This window comes from Anabrus simplex, chromosome 1 (assembly GCF_040414725.1).
Source record: "Anabrus simplex isolate iqAnaSimp1 chromosome 1, ASM4041472v1, whole genome shotgun sequence".
NCBI lineage: Eukaryota > Metazoa > Arthropoda > Insecta > Orthoptera > Tettigoniidae > Anabrus > Anabrus simplex.
This window is the reverse complement of record NC_090265.1, coordinates 1,756,427,197-1,756,447,373: the sequence shown is the minus strand read 5'-3', so window position 1 is coordinate 1,756,447,373 and position 20,177 is coordinate 1,756,427,197. Positions and strand designations below refer to the sequence as shown.

The 20,177-nt window shown below is 40.4% G+C and overlaps 1 protein-coding gene across 1 annotated transcript in view; it reads left to right on the top strand.

Annotated features, from left to right (window-relative positions):
- Positions 1-20,177, top strand: part of LOC136864369 (nephrin-like) — a 1,091,365-nt gene that overhangs the window by 261,410 nt on the left and 809,778 nt on the right. Inside the window, exon 3 of the mRNA XM_068226722.1 lies at positions 10,051-10,164. Within this exon, the coding sequence (XP_068082823.1) occupies positions 10,051-10,164 (114 nt within the window). The remainder of the gene's footprint in view (positions 1-10,050; positions 10,165-20,177) is intronic.

Below are 20,177 nucleotides of genomic sequence, written 5' to 3'. Positions count from 1 at the left end.
CAAGGCTACAAGATGTATTTACTTATTACTGCTCTAGTAAAATCTGTTCTATTCTACATTTGCAATGCATGAACTTCTCTTCCTTTGTGATAAATGAATTTCTCTCGTTGAAGCATTCCCCCTTAACGGAATGAGGCGTGCTCACTAAAAAGAGACACAGGCATATTGCAACTTTATTGCATTGACCACTCATTTCAGAACAGGAAAAAACTATAACGCTTTTACAGGTTCGTAATTTGGTTTGCCAATAAAACTCGCATGTTCGCCGTACAACGATGTGAGCTCTGCAGTGAACAATAGAAGTAAAGTAATAAATATAATCAGCGGAGAAAAGGAAGGATGCAATTGAATTGAATTCGCATTCGAATTTCACAGATTTAGTGATTGTACAGTCCAGTTGTATTCATTGTGGTCTCTCTCAGGACAAGGGATGGAAAACATTGATGAGTACAATTCTATGTGGTGATAATGAAGGCCGAAATTGCGAGGCGGTCGGCGCCAGGAGGGGCAGTGACCAAAGTGTGGCGGGTCCAGCAGAAGCAAAACAATAGACTGGCGAATTCTTGAGGCACGTGGTAAGGAAGTTAGTCGAGCTCCTAAAAACGGCTAAAATGGAAAGACGCCTGGGGAAACTGCTAGATACGTATTCAAGAATATTTCGGGGGTTATACAGGATGGGAAAGTAACATTAGACAAGAAAGTATTTATAAATCTGATGTGCTATTGAACCTTGTTGTCACAGGAAATGCTGAGGACCGTGATTTAGATGCAGCAATGATATTTTTCCCTTGCGCATCTCCCGCACGCTTCGTCCCGAGTAAGTCGCTGTGTCATTACGTCTGAGTGATTGAGGGGAACAGACGTGTTTAGTAACCAGTTGAATGTAACATCAAATTGTGCTCACAATAAAACCGCGCGTGTTCACTGTTATGCAGAGAACGATTCGTGGAAAACCTGTGCGGAACTGTTTGCTCAAGAGTTTAACATTGGAAATATTTTGGCAACACCTCCAGCAAAGTCTGCAGTGCAAAATTTAGTGGAAAAATGGTGTGAAACGGGCTCTGTAGCGAATAAAATTCTTAAATATCTCAAAAGTGTTCTAACACCAGTAAACTTTGCTTGAGTCAAGGAAAGCCTACATCGAAGTCCGACGAAATATCATTGCCGTTTGTCTGTGCAGATGGTAACTAAGAGATCTTTGGGTCAAAATATTATCCAAAACGACCTGCATCTGTATCCTTACAAATTTAGTGTCGTGCATGCGTTAAAGCTTGCAGGCGAACCTTCGCGTTCTATCGGTGGTTTCTGAGTGAAGTGGAGTCAGGACTTTTGGATCTTCAATTCTTCATTTCTTCGGATGAGGCCAGTTCCAGCATCATTTGTCATGTTCATTAATAATGGTCATTCCCGCGTCTGTCCTATTGTAAATACTTTCCGGGCCAGCTTCATTTTGCTCATCCGGTAGAAAGAGCTGGGAACGCGAGTCAGACTTGAGTCAATCCCGAGTGAGTTGCGAGTCCTGAGGAGTAAGTCAGTCAGACGACTACGTGAAGTTCAGCGCGACGCGTTAGGTGTGCTGTTGAGCGAACTACTCGGAGGACGACAATGCGCTGTGAGAGATCAGGGTGAAGAGCAAGAGTTTAACGTGCTGGAAGGCACTGCTTGGAACTTGTGTACACTTATAAATAACCGTATATAGTAACTTGAATAAATTTAGTGAATAGTAAAACCAACTCTCTGAGAAGTAACTCCAGTTTTAAGGAATCCGAATGACCAGCAACAGAATTTTCATAGAGATATAAATGTTTATTCACCTGGAGATACCCATTTGTGGCCCTAGGATTTCTAATCCAGGTCCAGCTCCGGAAGTTATTGGGTAATCGTCTAGGAGTGACCTGGGCATAACTGAGTTATAGTCTAAGTTACAGTATTTCATTCTTCCAGGCTTAGGACTGCCTGTAACAGTATTATAGCTACACATATTTTCTTCTTAAGGGGAGATCCTACTGAGATTTGAACCAAAACTAGCTAAAAAAATTAATAAATATTATTTTGGTACTACCATATGAAATTAACTCGATTTTGCGTCAGTTGTTGGCTGGATGGTCAGAATATTGGAGATCGTGATGAAATTTGAACCAAAACTAGCTAAAAAAAGTAAAAAATGTGATTTTCATGTTACCATATTAGTTTAAATCGATTTTGCGTCAGTTGTTGGCTGGATCGTCAGGATACTGGCTTTCGATTCAAAGTGCCCGGTGTCCAATTTCCGACCGGATCGAGGATGTAAAGAACCTGCGTGTGGCTAATTGACCTGGCTCGGGGATTGGATGGTTTTTGTTCGTCTCAACACAATTTTCTTGACCTACATACAACACACTGACGCAAAAACACGTAATAATAAATATATCTCCCACATAAGGTTGGTGCCAGAAAGGGCATTCGACTGTAAAACTGCGCGAAATTCAAATCGAGTGCCGACCCCAATAAACAGGGATTAATACCAGGGGGCAAAGGCTTTTTATTTGAAGCTAAGTGTTTTTCGGGTTTGAAGGTATATTCTCATGGTAATTACCTACGCGAATCAACGCGCTACTAGTGAATTTGGCAATCGATACACATTTTCCGTTGATGTGGATGTTGAAAACTACTTCATCAGACCGTTTCTACCACCCAGTTACTGGAAGGTACAGTTTACAGGATATTTATTGAGTAAATCCTCCCTGAACAACTACAAGGTACGCCCCTCCCAATAAGGCAGCAAATGTTGTTTCAGGAAGATTGTGTTTCATCTCACTACTCTCTACTGGACCGTTATTTCACCTTTACTATCTTCCAGACACGGTGAAGTGGTCCGGGAGTCACCCTTCCTAATGGCTGTGATCTTCGAACATGAATCCTCTTGAATATCTCTTTGGGGTCACATGAACACCATTGTTTATCAACACCCGTTAAAAGTGAGCAAGATCTGATAGCAAGCATCACATTCACTGCAGGTAATGTTCGTAAAAATCCACATATTTCTGTACAAATTCGTCACTACTCTGGTGATTCATCCTTTGTACCGAGGTAGGTCGCGCCAACGTACATAACCACAATGTAGAGTTATAAGTGCTATCTTTCTGATTGAAAATGTAGTCGATTCGATCCCGTCTGAGACTGTGGCATTTGAGGCTGCTGAAATGTAAAAGCTGGCTTGCAACACGTGAAAACAAGCCATCTTTGTAAAATGAGCAGGAAAGCATTCAGTGTTACGGAACTGTCTGTGTTGTGATCGCAGCCAAGAGAAACCAATTTTATGTGGAATATGAGCATAAGAATGTGTCCTTCCATTTAAAAGATCCCGCGTGCTTTTGCTGGGATTCGAATAAAGGTCGCCCTGTCTAGAAGCCTGTGAGGATAAAATTACGACGCTCGGTGTTTATTAAGACCGTCACCACTTAAGACTTCCCTAAATAACACTATTCAGGTACCAACAGCCCACTAAACTTTCGTGAAGCTAGTTTTCAATAGTTTCCGATTTTCACACCACACGAAGTCATCAAATATACATTAATAAAATATTCGGTCACTTCCTTTTCAATCTTGGTTCTCTTCTTGATCTATATCGTTGAAATTTAAACGTGTTAGTGCGACGTCAAGCACGTAACAAAAACATATGTAAATGCGAAACATGCACTGAACATTTGTCTTTGCGTTTCTGTAGAGAGTGGTTTCTTTCTCCAGACGGTTACAAATTGTCCTTGGAGTGAGACAACCACAGCGCCTCACTTTATGACGCTAGACTTTTTGATTTAACTTTCTATTCCGGACTTCCATTCTTCACTTCTACTGTCTTCTGACTTTAACGGAATTAATTTATTGAGGTTTTGGACAGCATACGATTTTCCCACTTACCACAGAAATTATCTCCCCGTTCATTCAATACTTCCACTCGCAGGGTGACCAAAACTACTCTGCTCTTGTCTTGAATCATGTGACTGACGAATTCGATTCCTATATCCATCAAAAAACACCTTAAAAGTGAAATTGCAATTTTTGCATTATAACTTATTTCTGTGCCCTATCCGCAAAGTGATCGTTTACTATTACTGTACTGTACTTTGTTTCATAGGCCATTGCTCAGAACAGTTCGAAGATATTTTCCATTCCTGTCCTTTAACAATGGGATATTTAAGAAAGCTTCTAGTTAGTTTGTTTCCTTTAGCATTGTATGATTTTCACATCATTTTAATAATACAAGTCAATATCTTCAACACCCATAAATACCAAGCCTGACCATATTTTGAATTCTATTAACGGTCTTGTGTTGATCTTTGAATTCGTGTACATAGAATTTAAGCAGTCATTGTTTACCTACATGCTTGTTTTATGACATATTATATGCAGGCCTAGTATGTATCGTTTATGAAGCATTGTTTCTCATACATGCTTTATATTTTTCTTTGTTTGATGCGAAATTCTCAGTTTATTTATTATGTAGTTTTCTCATTTATCTTGTTCACGTATCTAGTTCAGTGATAGTATTTCCTTATTATATTGTAATTATGTGGTTAATTGTAAGAGAGGGCCACGGGCCCTAACTTCTCCACTACAAAAGACCTACATAAATAAACAAATAAATAAGTAAATGAATAAACAATAACCATCTGAGATCATAAAATGTGTTCCATATCAAAGTTAAAGTGCTGAATTGATACAGAGATCATCTAGGTAAAAACATCGTATCTCATTTTCCTCTTTTGTCTAGAAAATTAACAAGGGAATTGAAAGAAATTGTCTTGCACATTTCTCAACCGGTATTGCTGCAACTTATAGAGTATAAATTGTGCGAAATATTATGCGTGATAAACAAAGGTTGGGGAAAGGAAAGGTGTAAAAAGACTGAGATCCAATCGCAAATCGCTCGATAATACACGTTGGGAAACATTCTGCTTTTACTAGAACTGTGATACACATCCTGGCACTCCAACTTCTGAAAGCGTTGCTTACCTTATCCCTAGCAAGTTAAGGGAAAAGTAAAGTTATAATAATAATAATAATAATAATAATGCTATTTGCTTTACGTTCCACTAACTACTTTTACAGTCTTCGGAGACGCCGAGGTGCCGGAATATAGTCCCGCAGGAGTTCTTTTACGTGCCAGTAAATCTACCGACACGGGGCTGTCGTATTTGAGCACCTTCAAAGACCACCGGACTGAGCCAGGATCGAACCTGCCAAGTTGGGGTTAGAAGGCCAGCGCCTCAACCGTCTGAGCCACTAAGCCCGGCAAAAAAAAATGTGATCAACTAATGTGTTCTTTTTCAGACAGAACAAACGATTGAACAAGTGGTATAACAAATTATGTCCTACTTTTACATAACATTAACTTATGGTACGGAGATATCTTATTGAAAATTCACACCGGTACTCACTACTAAGTTACACAATCTGATTCAGAAACCTGACTAAATATGCCTTTTTAAATATTGGGTACCGAAATGATCGTCCAGATTCGTTTGAACATTTATTAACATACAAAAATGAGGGCGGGATGGTTGCCGATTGCACATTTAGTACTTGCGAGCTTCCAGCGTTAATCAGATGTGCACACAGCGAGAAAATCTCTGTGCTAAAACATAGTTTTAACAGTTTTCGCAACGGTGAACGTTACGTATTCAACAATGTCGACAATGCCACGAGCATTTACACGCGGGAGTGAGCTCATGACGACTGTGTTACATCGCCCGATAAAGCTGCAAGAATGCAAAGTCGCTATGATTATATGTTTTAAGTAACTGAAATGTGAGCTTTTGCGCTGGCACAAAATTGGGTCCAGATACGGAAGCTAACGACAGGTGATATTTGAAATATTCGTAAAGTGAAATCCTTTTTATGCACAAAATGAACTCAGCAGATTTCACCAGTTGCAATAATTTGATTTATCATGTTTCCTTAGCAATGGAATTGCTCCGAATCGATAGATGTCCCATATCGAGTACCATAATACCATGCACAAATCTTACGTATTTCCAATTCTAGTAATTAATATTCGGAACAATGGGGATGTTGAAAAAGTCAAATGTGTGTATGGATAATGCCTGTATAGTTTAACGCCTGTATTTTAATAACAACTCTTCAGTAGCAACCACTGACCTCACACAGGCCAACGGCCGCAGCCCTGTTGAAACACCGGATCCCGTGAGATCTCCGAAGTTAAGCAACATTGGGCGTGGTCAAGATTTGGATGTTTTGCCACGCGCTGTTTGTGGGAGTAAGGGAATGGAAAGGAGCGGAAATGAACTGGCCACCCTACCGTACGTAAACTCCAGCTCAGTCACACCTCTGCGGAGGTTCGAACCTGCCTTCGGGCAGAATACACCCTTACCTTTACCTCACACATGACGTCCATTATACGACAGTCTACATTTCAGGTTTGAACGTGCAAATGTTCTACACTAGCGGAAAGTAAAATTCCAACAGCAAGAAGGAATTGTGCTAGATAATAGAATTTCGGGAGGTATGATTGCAGATCTGACGTCTACTCAAATGTTCGTGCTAGTCGACGAAGAGTTGTGATAGTAACGCCACTATGCACTTGTGAAGCAAGTTTACTTTAAATACGTGCTGCACACTTCGCAAGCGTCAGTCATCGTCCGATGTTGACGTTGTGAGGTAGGTGTGAGCGCACGTCTTGAAGGCAACGATGAAGGCAGTAACAGCAGTTTACTGAGTCTGAACGAGACGAGAAGGTAGTTGCTCTTTCCACGATATTGCAGAAAGATTTTGCAGATATGTGCATCGATATTGGCAGAAATGGTAACTCGAAGACACTGTCCGGCCGCACACGGGCCACTACAAAAAGGGAAGACCGTCGTATTCGCCGTATGGCTATGGTGGATCATACTGCATCTACAGCAGCCATTAGAGCATCTGTTGGAACCAGAATAAGACAGCGAACTGTAACATTTTTTTTCTATTTGCTTTACGTCGCACCGACACAGGTATGTCTTACAGCGACGATGGGATAGGAAAGGACTAGGAATTGGAAGGAAGCGGCCGTGGTCTTAAATAAGGTACAGCCCCGGCATTTGCCTGGTGTGAAAATAGGAAACCACGGAAAACCATCTTCAGGGCTGCCGACAGTGGGGCTCGAACCCACAATCTCCCGATTACTGGATACTGGCCGCACTTAAGCGACTGCAGCTATCGAGCTCGGTCGAACTGTAACATATCGATTACTTGAGGGTCAGCTCCGAGCTAGGTATTCTCTAGCATTCATGCCACTAACTCAGAATGGCTGTCATCTGCGACTTCAATGGTGTCAAAATAGAGCTCATTGGAGGGTGGAGTGGAGATGAGAGCCATTTCTGTCTTGGTGCCAGTGATGTTTTTTGTTTGCTAGTTGCTTTACGTCGCACCGACACAGACAGGTCTGATGGGCTAGGAGTGGGAATGAAGTGGCCGTGGCCTTAATTAAGGTACAACCCCAGCATTTGCCTGGTTTGAAAATGGGAAACCACGGAAATCCATTTTCAGGGCTGCTGACAGTGGGGTTCGAACCTACTATCTCCCGAATACTGGATACTGGCCGCACTTAAGCGACTGCAGCTATCGAGCTCGGTGGTGCCAGTGATGGCCGTAGGTTGGTAAAAAGGGGACAAAGCTCTCTGCGGCGTCGACACACTTCACCTACACCAGGAGTCATGGTCTGGGGAGCGATTTCCTTTGACAGCAGGAACACCATCGGCGTTTTACCAAGAACCTTGAGAGTTGATTTGTACGTCAGAATGGTGACTGAACCGATAGTATTCAAGGGGGAGTTAGCGCTCGTTTCATACGCCGGTGTTACAAAACGAGTGTCGACCAGTTGCCTTGGCCTGCGAGATCACCACACCGTTCACTCATACAACACGTATGGGGAATTGTGGGACGATAAATCCATCGTCATCCCTTACCAGCATTAACCGTTGTTTATTTGACTGACCAAGTGAAAGAGATGTGGAACTTCATCCCACAAAATGACCTACGGGATTTGTACGACACAATGCATGCACATTTCGTGCTTGCATTCAAAATCGTAGAGACTGCAGCTGATATTAATCTACCACCATGCCACATGTCGTCTCACGCATATTTGTACCTGTGACCTGTAAACTTTAATCAAGTAAATATGTTACCTAGACAATTGCATATCCTAAATTCCATTCCTCTAAACTAATTTCTCCTTGGTTTTGGTATTTTATTTTCCGCCAGTGTGTATGGTAAAACATTTTCTGAAGTTTATCTTAGCTAATTACACTGATGTGCATTTCTTCCTCTACAAATGTACACGTATCACCACTCTTTCGTTTTGAATAGCATCCATATTCGAGCTCGTCCTATAGCCCGCTAACTGTTTCGTACATTGCACTAACCACTATTCCAGACAAACCCATGCTTTAAGTGGCATTCAGTAGAAAGTGGCATAGATTTTCAAATGTATATACTGGACTTGCCATGCTGACGTTATATACAACAACCCAAACACCACACTTAACGCTAAACTTCAGCGGGCTTGTAATAGATGCGTCCGTTTTGTATTAAATATGCCCAGGTATTGTCATATATCACCTTGTCTTGGACAGCTGTCCTGGTTATATTTGACGGAGAGAATAAACCTTCACTCTGTTTTGCTTTTTCACAACATTCTCCGTACAGACACACCAAGTTATCTGAGAATGGATCTTAAATACTTGTCATCCCCAAACAGTATACCTACAAGGTCAGAAACCTCCCCCATGCTGAGCTTCCCAGTTTACCGCACGACCGGTTACGGCACTCGTTTATACCTGCAACATTACGCTCCTGGATTTCCCTTCCGGCTGTAATGAGAGACATACATAGTAGAAATGTATTAAAAAATATGTTATAAATGGTACATAGTCTTAAGAAATTAGAATTAAATGTTTTTTATAGTAACGATCAAAAAAGTTACCTTTGGTTTATAACTATTATTTAAATTTAATTTCATAATTAATTGTACATAATTAGAAATCTTAATACTCTATAGTTTGTACAATGTATCACACATAAGATGTCTTGGCATAACAGCAGGCTTCATATAAAACAAGTCAATAAATAAATATGTTTCGGGAAAATACGGCATGGTTTTCGTGATTTATGAAACTGACCTCTTAGGTAAGAACCTCTTGTCCAACTACATTGCACATTGTCTCTTAAATTTTTCTATCACATTTTTCATACACTGCAAGCTCATTGCATCTTATAGAGGGTGTTTGAAAGATACACGGCATAATTCAGTGTAATAACATTGTAAATAAACATGTGTCCAAAAATACGCACTTTCGGTTATATCTGACCCTGTCACGGGATAGAAATTCAGATGTTGAGAGTTATCTTGCATGTACTTACGTAACGCCGTCATTGCCTTACAAGAGGTTTACAAAATGCCGCCTCCTACCACATTGCAGGCTTGTGCTTGTCATCGCATGGACTCACGAACACGCTTGAATATGCCCGGTGTTCTACGCGTTGTTTAAAGGGTCATTACAATTCTACCAAGAAGTGCTGCTGCACCTTCCACAACAGTCGCGTACAGCAATGACTTTGCAGAACCCCACACAAAGAAATCCAAGAGGTTCAGATCAGGTGATGGTGGCGGCCAAGAATATATTGTATTTCAAAAACTATATTTACATATACACTTCTCTTTCTCCATATTTGAAGAATCAAACCCTGAAATTATTCTATATAAATTTTAAATATCCTGTATAGCCATATAACACTGGTTGCTTATTTACCCGCTCTAAATTCAAAATTGACTTTAAAGTGGATTTTTTGAGAGTTAATACAGTGAATATTCAGAATACACAATCTCATTGTAGTTAAATTAATCAGTTTAAACCTAAAAAGTTCTATTTAAGGATATATCATAGCAGCTGTTTATTCTATAACAAATAAAGAATTCATCACACTGTTGAACACAAGTATTTGATACAATCACAATGGTGCTCACAGTTATTTTCTGATTTCCTCTAACTTTCATGTCTTGTATTTTCATTCCAGTGCCTCCACGAAACTTAACCATTCTGGACGAAAATGGCCATCCTCTCCAAAGTCCGGAGCTGGGACCGTTCACGGAGGGTACCACGGCTCGTGTTACTTGTATCGCCTGGGGAGGTGAGTACATCCTAGTGATTCCTAGTAACTAAATCATATATGAATCTGTGAAGCGAAACCTGTGCTGAAGATGCAAATGCCGGTAATTTTTTGGAAGCCTAGAATAAAACACGCATGCCACGTATCCAATCACAGCTATTCATTGAAGGGTGTTGCTCCTCTAATTAGATCGTGGACAAAAAGAATAATAAACATGAATATGCCGTCCGGAGGGTAGAGTAATTCTGGTTTCACTTTCATGGATGATCAGTAAAACCATGTAAGCAAAGTCATTTCCGTACAGGCCATGAAGGCCCTGGGAGGATTGGAAGGTAAAGGCTTCCACTGTCCGTAACCTCGGCACTTGGAGGGGTTGAGTGATCAGCTCTGCACTAGGCCGCCTCTCCCGCAAGAACTGACCTGGTACTCATTTTTGGTGTAGGTTGAGCGAACCGCACGGCCATAAGCACCTCCGGAAGTGGAAATCTCGTTTATTGATTTTTTAGAATTCCTGACGGGGAATCGAACAGTGCCGGATATTTATGGAATTTAAGGCTGGAATGCAAGCCTTTTATAGTGTCCTCTACCACGCTCTACGAGCATGTATAGAGAGTTGCATACGATGAACGGTTTCTAGCAGATCGTACCCCTGATGTTTATGCAAATCTCATTGCAGAAACGTTTTGCAGGCTAGAAGATACTCGCTATTTATGAAAGTTGAATTCTAACGTATTACTGAATAATCACTCGGCTAATGGCAATGGTCGTTAAGGCATCAAGTCTATATGATGTGACACAGTGATAAGCTGATTCAAACCCTGTTAATGTGAAACATTCAGAATGTTCGCCGACAGAATAGGAGAGATAGTGATAAACGGAGATAAAAGTAAGGTTGTGAATTTCACAAATAGGAAAAGTCCTCTCAGTTTTAATCACTGCGTTGATGGGGTGAAAGTACCCTTTGGGAATCATTGTAAATACTTAGGTATTAATATAAGGAAAGAACTTCATTGGGGTAATCACATAAATATGATTGTAAATAAAGGGTACAGATCTCTGCACATGGTTATGAGGGTATATAGGGGTTGTAATAACAATGTTAAAGAGAGGGCATGTAAGACTCTGGTAAGACTCCAACTGGAGTATGGTTCCAGTATATGGGACCCTCACCAGGATTACTTGATTCAGGAACTGGAAAAAAATCCACAGAAAAGCAGCTCGATTTGTTCTGGGCGATTTCCGACAAAAGAGTAGCGTTACAAAAATGTTGCAAAGTTTGGGCTGGGAAGACTTGGGAGAGAGGGAACAAGCTGCTCGACAAAGTGGTATGTTACGAGCTCTCAGTGGAGAGATGGCGTGGGAGGACATCAGTAGACGAATAAGTTTGAGTGGTGTCTTTAAAAGTAGGAAAGATCACAATATGAAGATAAAGTTGGAATTCAAGAGGACAAATTGGGGCAAATATTAGTTTATAGGAAGCGGAGTAAGGAATTGGAATAACTTACCAAGGGAGATGTTCAATGAAATTCCAATTTCTTTGCAATCATTTAAGACAAGGACAACAACAGATACGGAATCTACCACCTGGGCGACTGCCCTAATTGCAGATCAGTAGTGATTGATTGATTGATTGATTGATTGATTGATTGATTGATTGATTGATTGATTGATTGATTGATTGATTGATTGATTGATTGATTGATTGATTGATTGATTGATTGATTGATTGATTGATTGATTGATTGATTGATTGATTGATTGATTGATTGATTGATTGATTGATTGATTGATTGATTGGTATGCAAGTCTTGGTTCAGTTCCAAACATAATTTATAATTTAACCATCACAGAAACTCGCAATAGTTATTACATCCCTCCACACTGGGTTGGTGTCAGGAAGGGCATCTGGGAGAAAAACAGGGCCAAATGGACAAGTGCTACACAGTTCGCACCCGCGATCCCACAAGGTGTGGTAAGTAGCAATAGAAGAAAAAGAAGAAGAAGAAAAAGAAGAATGTGTAAGCGAAACCGTGCCTTATGAAAGGAAAATTCCTTTTCATTATCGAAATAATCACGGCATGTTTGAAAAAAATGGCAGTACAGAATTGTTTGATTAAAAATTATGTCCGGTTCCTGCTGCTGCTGTTCGGTTCCCGGCCTGGTCGGAGAAATTAACCTCAGTTACTTAAATGTCTTGGGGACTGGTTGTTTGTACTGTCCCCAGCATCCCTTCAACTCACACAACACTATTCTCCACTAATATAACATGCAATGTCCAAAACACAGCAGATACCACCTATCCTTGTCGGACGGTCCGCCTATAAATAGCCACACAAAATGTTTATTATTATTATTATTATTATTATTATTATTATTATTATTATTATTATTATTATTATTATTAAAATTGATGTTCCATGCTGAAATAAATATGTCTTTTAGTCATCCCTAGAGCATGTTAAGAAAGGAATAGATTAAATTGATCTAATTTCTTCAAAATGTTTACTGGTTACATGGTTACATGGAAGTTCAACGTCTTCAATTTCGCGAGAGCTTTTCTTTTCCTATCGTTTTTGGTACACTGCTCTTAACACGTTACTCGTCTTCGTCAAGCGCGAGAGATTTCATCCCACAAAATTCCTTTCCGTCTCATCAATCTTCATCAAATTCTCTTCTCTCTATTCTAAACCCTCACCACTTCAAAATTCCTCCAAAAAGGCCAAAAAATATCGCTTATAAAAAGGAGGGCTAACATTACATGGGAATGTCATTTAGCACAGCTTCTCAAAGTCTTAAAAATAGAAGAGATAAACGTACGATAATCTAACAAATACCCTTAACTTGTAATATAGATAGCAGTAGGTCAAGAATGTCTGCTGATTGAAATATACCAAAGACGTCATCAGCAGAAAGCAGAATTATTATTATTATTATTATTATTATTATTATTATCATTATTATTATTATTATTATTATTATTATTATTATTATTATTATTATTATTATTATTATTATTATTATTATTATTATTTTGCTACTTGCTTTACGTCGCACGGACACAGATAGGTCTTATGGCGACGATGGGACAGGGAAGGTCTAGGAGTAGGAAGGAATCGGCCGTGGCCTTAATTAAGGTACAGCCTCAGCATTTGCCTGGTGTGAAAATGGGAAACCACGGAAAACCATCTTCAGGGCTGCCGACAGTGGGGTTCGAACCTACTATCTCCCGAATACTGGATACTGGCCGCACTTAAGCGACTGCAGCTATCGAGCTCGGTGAAAGCAGAAATTACTGAGTGAAAAGAGTTTAAGTGTAAGCGAAAAAAATTAGTAGTCACACATACAAATAAATTTTCCTCAAGTAGGGAAATACAGGGTATATTCGTATTCAAAATATTGTAGTACAAATGGTGATCACTAGAGCCCGAATTGTTAGGCAGTAATAGATTAGAATACAAACTTATTGAAGCGAGTAACAAGTATAGTCTACATGCAGAACGGTTCCGCAATGAGATTTGCATAAGCGTTAGGGGTACGTTATAACAGAACCACCGAAATTTATGTTGCTCATACTACATTATAAAAGAGCGGGTGGGTCGGCGCTTCGTAAGAACGAAATGAGTTTGCATTACTGCCTAGCGATCTCATACCATCTTAACCTCTCATAACAGAAACACTCAAACCGTGTACACCTTTAGTGTGCCAGTCATTATATGTCATCATGATGTGCACAGTGGAATCATCTCATCAACCAACACCCGACTTTATAGATGAGTGGGCATGGTTTTTTGCATTCGATCCTCAGATGCACGGATTTAATTCCCAGCCTACTCAAGGGATTTTAATCCTAGACGGTTAAATTCCCTTGGCTCGAGAAATGGAGTTTCTTTAACTTCTCCAGTAACCGCCAGCGTGCGCAACCACACAAACACTGACTTCCACCTCGCCAGCACGCATTTTCTCATACAGCAGATTGTTGCCCACCTTTGTCGAAGTGTCTTCCTTAGAAATATATCCCTAGAAACAGTCCTCACTACAACCCCGACCTGGTACCCAGTTATTTATATCTCTTCCGACCGCTGAAGAAATACCTGGGTGAGAAACAACTCTACAGCGATACCGCCATTCAGCACGCCGTCATCACCTGGCTGCAGGCATTGGGCGCATGTTTCTTCCATACCAGCTTGCTGTACCGTTGGAACAAGTGCTTAGACAAGAATGGTGGTTATAAAGAGTAATGCGAAGCAGCGCCCTACTACAGTATATCTTTACACGCTTGTAAACTGATGTTTCTCATTGTGATCATTTGTCACCCTATTCTTTGAAGCACGTTATATAACTCATATAGAAGTAAAATTTGCCCTGAGTTTACTATGAGGTTTATATTCCTCCCTCAGAATGTTTTAACTCTCATTTTTTAAAATTAGACTCATTCTAGATACCTAAATTCATGCAATAATTCTGGAAAAAAGTAAAACTTTCTACATTCGATAAAATTGCATATTGTTTGAAGAAAATATTGTTTTAAAAGTTGAATTGAAGGTAACATATTATAGTTAATAATGACGATGATGATTATGATGATGATTATGCTTGTTATTTAGAGGGACCGAACATCTAGGTCATCGGCCCCTAATGGTACGAGGTGAAACGAAATCTAATAATATTCAAAATTATAAAATGTATCCACTGACTAAAATTTAAAACAAATAATGATGAATATATATTTTGAATTTAAAATGATCAGACGATCTAATTCGTAATGCCTTACTTTCTTATAAAATAACTGAAAAAACAGATTGAAATTGAATGAGACATTGCCTTGAAGTGTAGTCATATATATCATTCAAATTAAAAATTAAAACACAAAAACACACAAAAACACCAGAGGAAAACGTACTTAATGATGAAATAGAAATTAGAAATAGATAGAATACACACTTGTACACACAATAAAACGGGCCACTATCCATCATAAAACGGATAACGAAGACTGCTGACGCCTCGCAATCTTGTTTATATTTTTTAAACATTGAACATTTCCAGTTGAAGAATGCATCAGGTGTACATTAAAATGTATGTAGTATTGATTGTACATTCAAGTTTGTGCCTTTAAGTGAGAGTTGATATGATAATCATAGTCATGCGCTCTCCCGTTTTACGTGGAATCCGAACACGTGACATTTCATTTCAAGTATCTCACACGCATTGGCTGGGATTCGAACCATGACAGCTTTGCTGAGAAGCTAATGAATGTGCCACTCGACTGTCATGATTTGATTTTCAATGACATTCTTTCTGCGAGCTGAACCTGCCCTCTTATCAGCACCGTTCCCCAAATGTCTATCTAAATCAGACCACACTCAAACCGGCCTCACGTTCAAAAGCATTCTCAGACGCCGTAGACGTGAACTGGGGCTTTTAGATTTTGAACCAACATTTTCCACTAAAGTTCCCAGTAAAGATTTATAAAGAGGCTGAGGGTCGATTCACAACAGGATTGGGTATTTATGTCGCGTCTAGTTGATTCATCTGACTCGGGGACAGGGTATTTGTGTTTGTCTCAATTAACACATAATATGACACACTCAACAAACATATTCCTTCACATAAGGCCGGCGTCATGAAGGGTATCCCGCCGTTAAACCGGGTCAAGTTCAGATGTGCACCTGCAGCCCCACTTGGGTGTGGGGGAAAAGAAAACTGAAGAGATGCCATCCAAAACCTTGGATGGACTTTAAATCGGTACTAGTATTTCTAAGTATGGAGAGAATAAAACGATATGTTCAACTCAACATATAACCTGATGCCGTGGATAGAATCCACGTGGGCAGTGCGTACAGACGCTGATTACTAAAACCCGGGTTTTGAGGCAGTAATAGGTTAGAAAAGGACCTCGCGAAAGTCCTAAATCTCACGCATGCAAATCGAAGCGCAGAGGTTCGGTTCACCGTGCGTCGGTCCGTCTTGACTCGGTTCGGACCAGAGTTTTGTCTCTGAGCTACTCGCCAAAGTTCGGCTCAACTCCGCTGGGATGGTGGAATGCTGCAGGGCAAGTGAGAAAGGGCGAGATAGGCGGAGCGAGTGAGACAGGCGTAGGGAAATAAAGAGCGACAACGCTATTCCTAAAAATAGAGGAGTGAGTTTCTGCACTTCGGTCAACCAAGCGAAGTTGTCCTTTGCACATTTCGCCGCGCAATGCACCGGTGCATGCACCCTGAGAGATCCTGGGTTAGAATGCAAACTAGTTTAGTTATTAGGAAGTGTTGACTAACCTGCTCCTCCTTAATTTAGTGGGAGCAACATAAATTCTAGGGGGTTCAGGTGGGCCGTACGCCTAATGTTAATACTACTTGCATAACCGTTGTGCAACCTAGAGCAGTGGTTCTCAAACTGTAGTGCGCATAACCCTACGGGCACGCCTGAGAGTTTTAGTTGGGTATGCAAGCAGCCTTAACGGAGAAAAGTTGAAAATATTGAATTAGTTTAGATAAACTTTAGGTACTAGAAAGGAGAATCACGTGAAAAATCTTAGGCCCTGTGAAAAAAAAAAACAGAAGTATGGAAATTAAGATCTAATGATGAAATATACAGGAACATAGCAGAAACCATGAGAAAAAGGAGATTGCAATTTTCCGGACATATTTACAGAATGGAATGTTTTCAGATTAACAAAAAGGATTTTCAAGTACCATTGGGACAAAAAGGCCACAACTAGCTGGATTCAAGGAGTAAAGTAAGATTTGGAAATAATTAATATAAGAGAAGAACAAAAGAACAAAGTATGAAGAACTGAATTGAAATTGGCACCTGGCCCTTAAATCGAAACCGGGACCCTTGTGACCAAAGACCAGCACGCTAACCATTTAGCCATGGAGGCGGAAATCCTTCCAATAATAAGGCATAACACTTCGCTTCACACCTACAAACTAATAGCTGGTGTACGAGAGCTGTCATAGGCGCAAGAACCAGCGGATAGAGGCTTGACTGCATGAAGATAAGAAAAACGACTTGGCTGTTTATCTTCTTGTAGAACCTCTCTCTGAAACTTCTCTACAGTTGCGCTGAGCAGGAACAAGTAGCCGTTATGTGAGACGAAGGAATATTTACAATTTCATTTGCAGCTGTCAGAATGTGGCAGTGTAGCTTCTTAGTGTTGTAAGATACGTCTTCAGAAAGAAAAACGAAAACGCATCCCCCACACTGAAGACTCATTCAGTGATACAGCTATGCACAGTCTGTCTAAATATCAGATTGGTTACACCAAAGACAAAGTAGAGCCTATCGTAATTGATAATATTTTCTATTGTAATCCCACAAACGCTATTGACAAAATTTATCACCTGTGGGTGATAGCGAAGCATACTGCAGCAAGAGGCTTTCAAATAAACTAACTTTCAGGAGCACTCAGTGTTGCACTGCGGGTTGCCAACCTCAGGGATTCTGTCGTAGTCCGACATGGCTTATTCATGCCATTCTCCTCTCTTCAATATTTCGTGCCCAATCTCCCTTGGTCGACACTTGTTCTCTTACAACACTGAAGGTATTGCTTACGTCAGATAACTTGAACCGTATGCACCGTACTGTTTAACTTTGGTCCACCTCAAGGAACAGTTCAACAGGACTTCTGGTTCAATATCAACAGTTGAAAAATGTTATTTTGCAGGGATATTAGAATACATTTTTATGATATATACCGCAGCAGTTTTATTTATCACAAGCCAGAATTATGGACACTATTGATATGCATTTATGGCAGTTGCCCAGATGGCAGATTCCCTATCTGTTGTTTTCCTAGCCTTTTGTTAAATTTTTGCAAAGAAACTGGAAATTTATTAAGCATCTCCCTTGATAAGTTATTCCAATCCCTAACTCCCCTTCCTATAAACGAAAATTTGCCCCAGCGTTTACTTTTGAATTCCAACTTTATCTTCATAATGTGATCTTTCCTTGTTTTAAAGACACCACTCAAACTTATTCGTCTACTAATTTCATTCCACGCCATCTCTCCCCGGACAGTTCGGAAGATACCACTTAGTCGTGCAAATCGTCTCCTTCCCCCAAAGTCTTCCCAAAGCAAACTTTGCAACATTTTTTTAACGCGCTGCTTTTCGTTGGATTTTTTCAGTTCTCGAATCAAGTAATCCTGGTGAGGGTCCCATACACTGGGACCATACTCTAGTTGGGGTCTTACCAAAGAATTATATATGCCATCCCCTTTACATCCTTACTACATCCTCTATACATCGTCATTACTGTGTGCAGAGATCTGTATCCCTTATTTACAATCCCATTTATGTGATTATCCCAATGAGGGCCTTTCCTTTTATTAACACCTAGGTACTTACAATGAGCCTCAAAAGGAACTTTCACCCCTTCAACGTAGTAATTAAAACTGAGAGGACATTTCCTATTTGTGAAACTCACAACCTGATGTTTAACCCAGTTTTTCATTATACCATTGCCTGCTTCCATCTCACAACATTATCGAGGTAATTTGTCTGTTGTTCACAATCTTGTACCTTATTTATTAATGTATACAGAGCCTTATCTGTATTTCCAATTCTTTACTCATATAGTTTATGTATTTAAGAAAACACAAAGATCCAATACAATTTTTCGAAGTGCTGTGCGATTCTCCCTGCAAACTAGAAGACATTTCCTAGTCTTCCAATAAATTGGCATTGTATCTACTTACTACATAAACATTGGGGTTCTAGCGAGTGATTTCTTCTTCGCTGTACCGCTCCACGCGCAGTTGGCCGAGCTCTGCAGTTCTCGGCGTTCACGTCTCATTCCCACGCTTGGATGCCAGCCGGGAAGCCGGAGGGGAGGAGGTCAGTACGCGTTAAACTCTAGGAGTGTGTTAATTAAGTGTTCGTTACGCGACAGTGTATTAAGTGAATTAGGTATTTAGTAACATATGGATGTGAAATCTAGACCATTAAAAAGAGCATGACAGAAAGCGCGTTGAGACATTTGAGCTATGCTGCTGGAGAAGAACGGTATAGATATATTGGAGACCCAAGAATACGATCCAGAAGATCATTCACAACGTCAATCCGTGTGTTTATCTTGAGGCATTTATTACAAGGTGGTTACAGCAATTTAATTTTCGGCATATTATGAAACAGTCTGAATCCTTGGAGAAGGCAATCATGCTTGGAATAGTGGAAGGGACTCGAAGACGAGGACGGCCAGCATTGAGGTGGATAGATATCGTCATATATGCAATGAATATAGCTACCCTTGCACGATTTAAAAGACCCTGTGGAGGCAATCCAGCCATTCAGTCGCCAGGAGCCGATGTCGATTTGATGACACCTAGTCAAGGCAAGTCAATACAGTGTATTACTCCTAATTAAGTTATTACGGCTTAATTCACGTATTCTATTCCCCGAATAGTATTTATTTACGATTCACACGTTCGGGTTGCCAACTAGAAGTAACTGGCCGTTACACGTTTTGCGATCCTGCGAAGTAAATATCACCTTGTAACATATCGCTCAGTATCAACAACGTCATCCCCAGCCAGGTCCAGGATTTTAGACACATCAGTTTAAGGGCACCTAGACATGATTTAAGGCCCATGTTTGTTAGTTCATATAGTCTATTATTCACTTATTTAATTAATTTACACTCCAGGGTTCATTTTTCACCCGGACTCAGTGACGGATCCCATTTCCACCACCTCAGGGAAGTGTACTCGAAAGTGAGACTTTGGGTCGAGGGTACAACTGGACAGGGGGATCAGTACTTCACCCAGGTGGCCTCGCCTGCTTTGCTGAACAGGGGCATAGAGGGGGAATGGGACACTAGGGAGGCATAAGTAATAAAGAGGGAAGGAAACGGCCATGGTCTTAAGTTAGGTACCATGCTGTAATTTGCCTGGAGCAGAAATGGGAAACGACGGAAATCCACTTCGAGGATGGCTGAGGAGGTAATCGAACCCTCACCTACTCAGTTGACCTCCCGAGGCTGAATGGAACCCGTTTGAACCCTCGTATCACCTTTGAAATTTCGCGGAAGAGCCA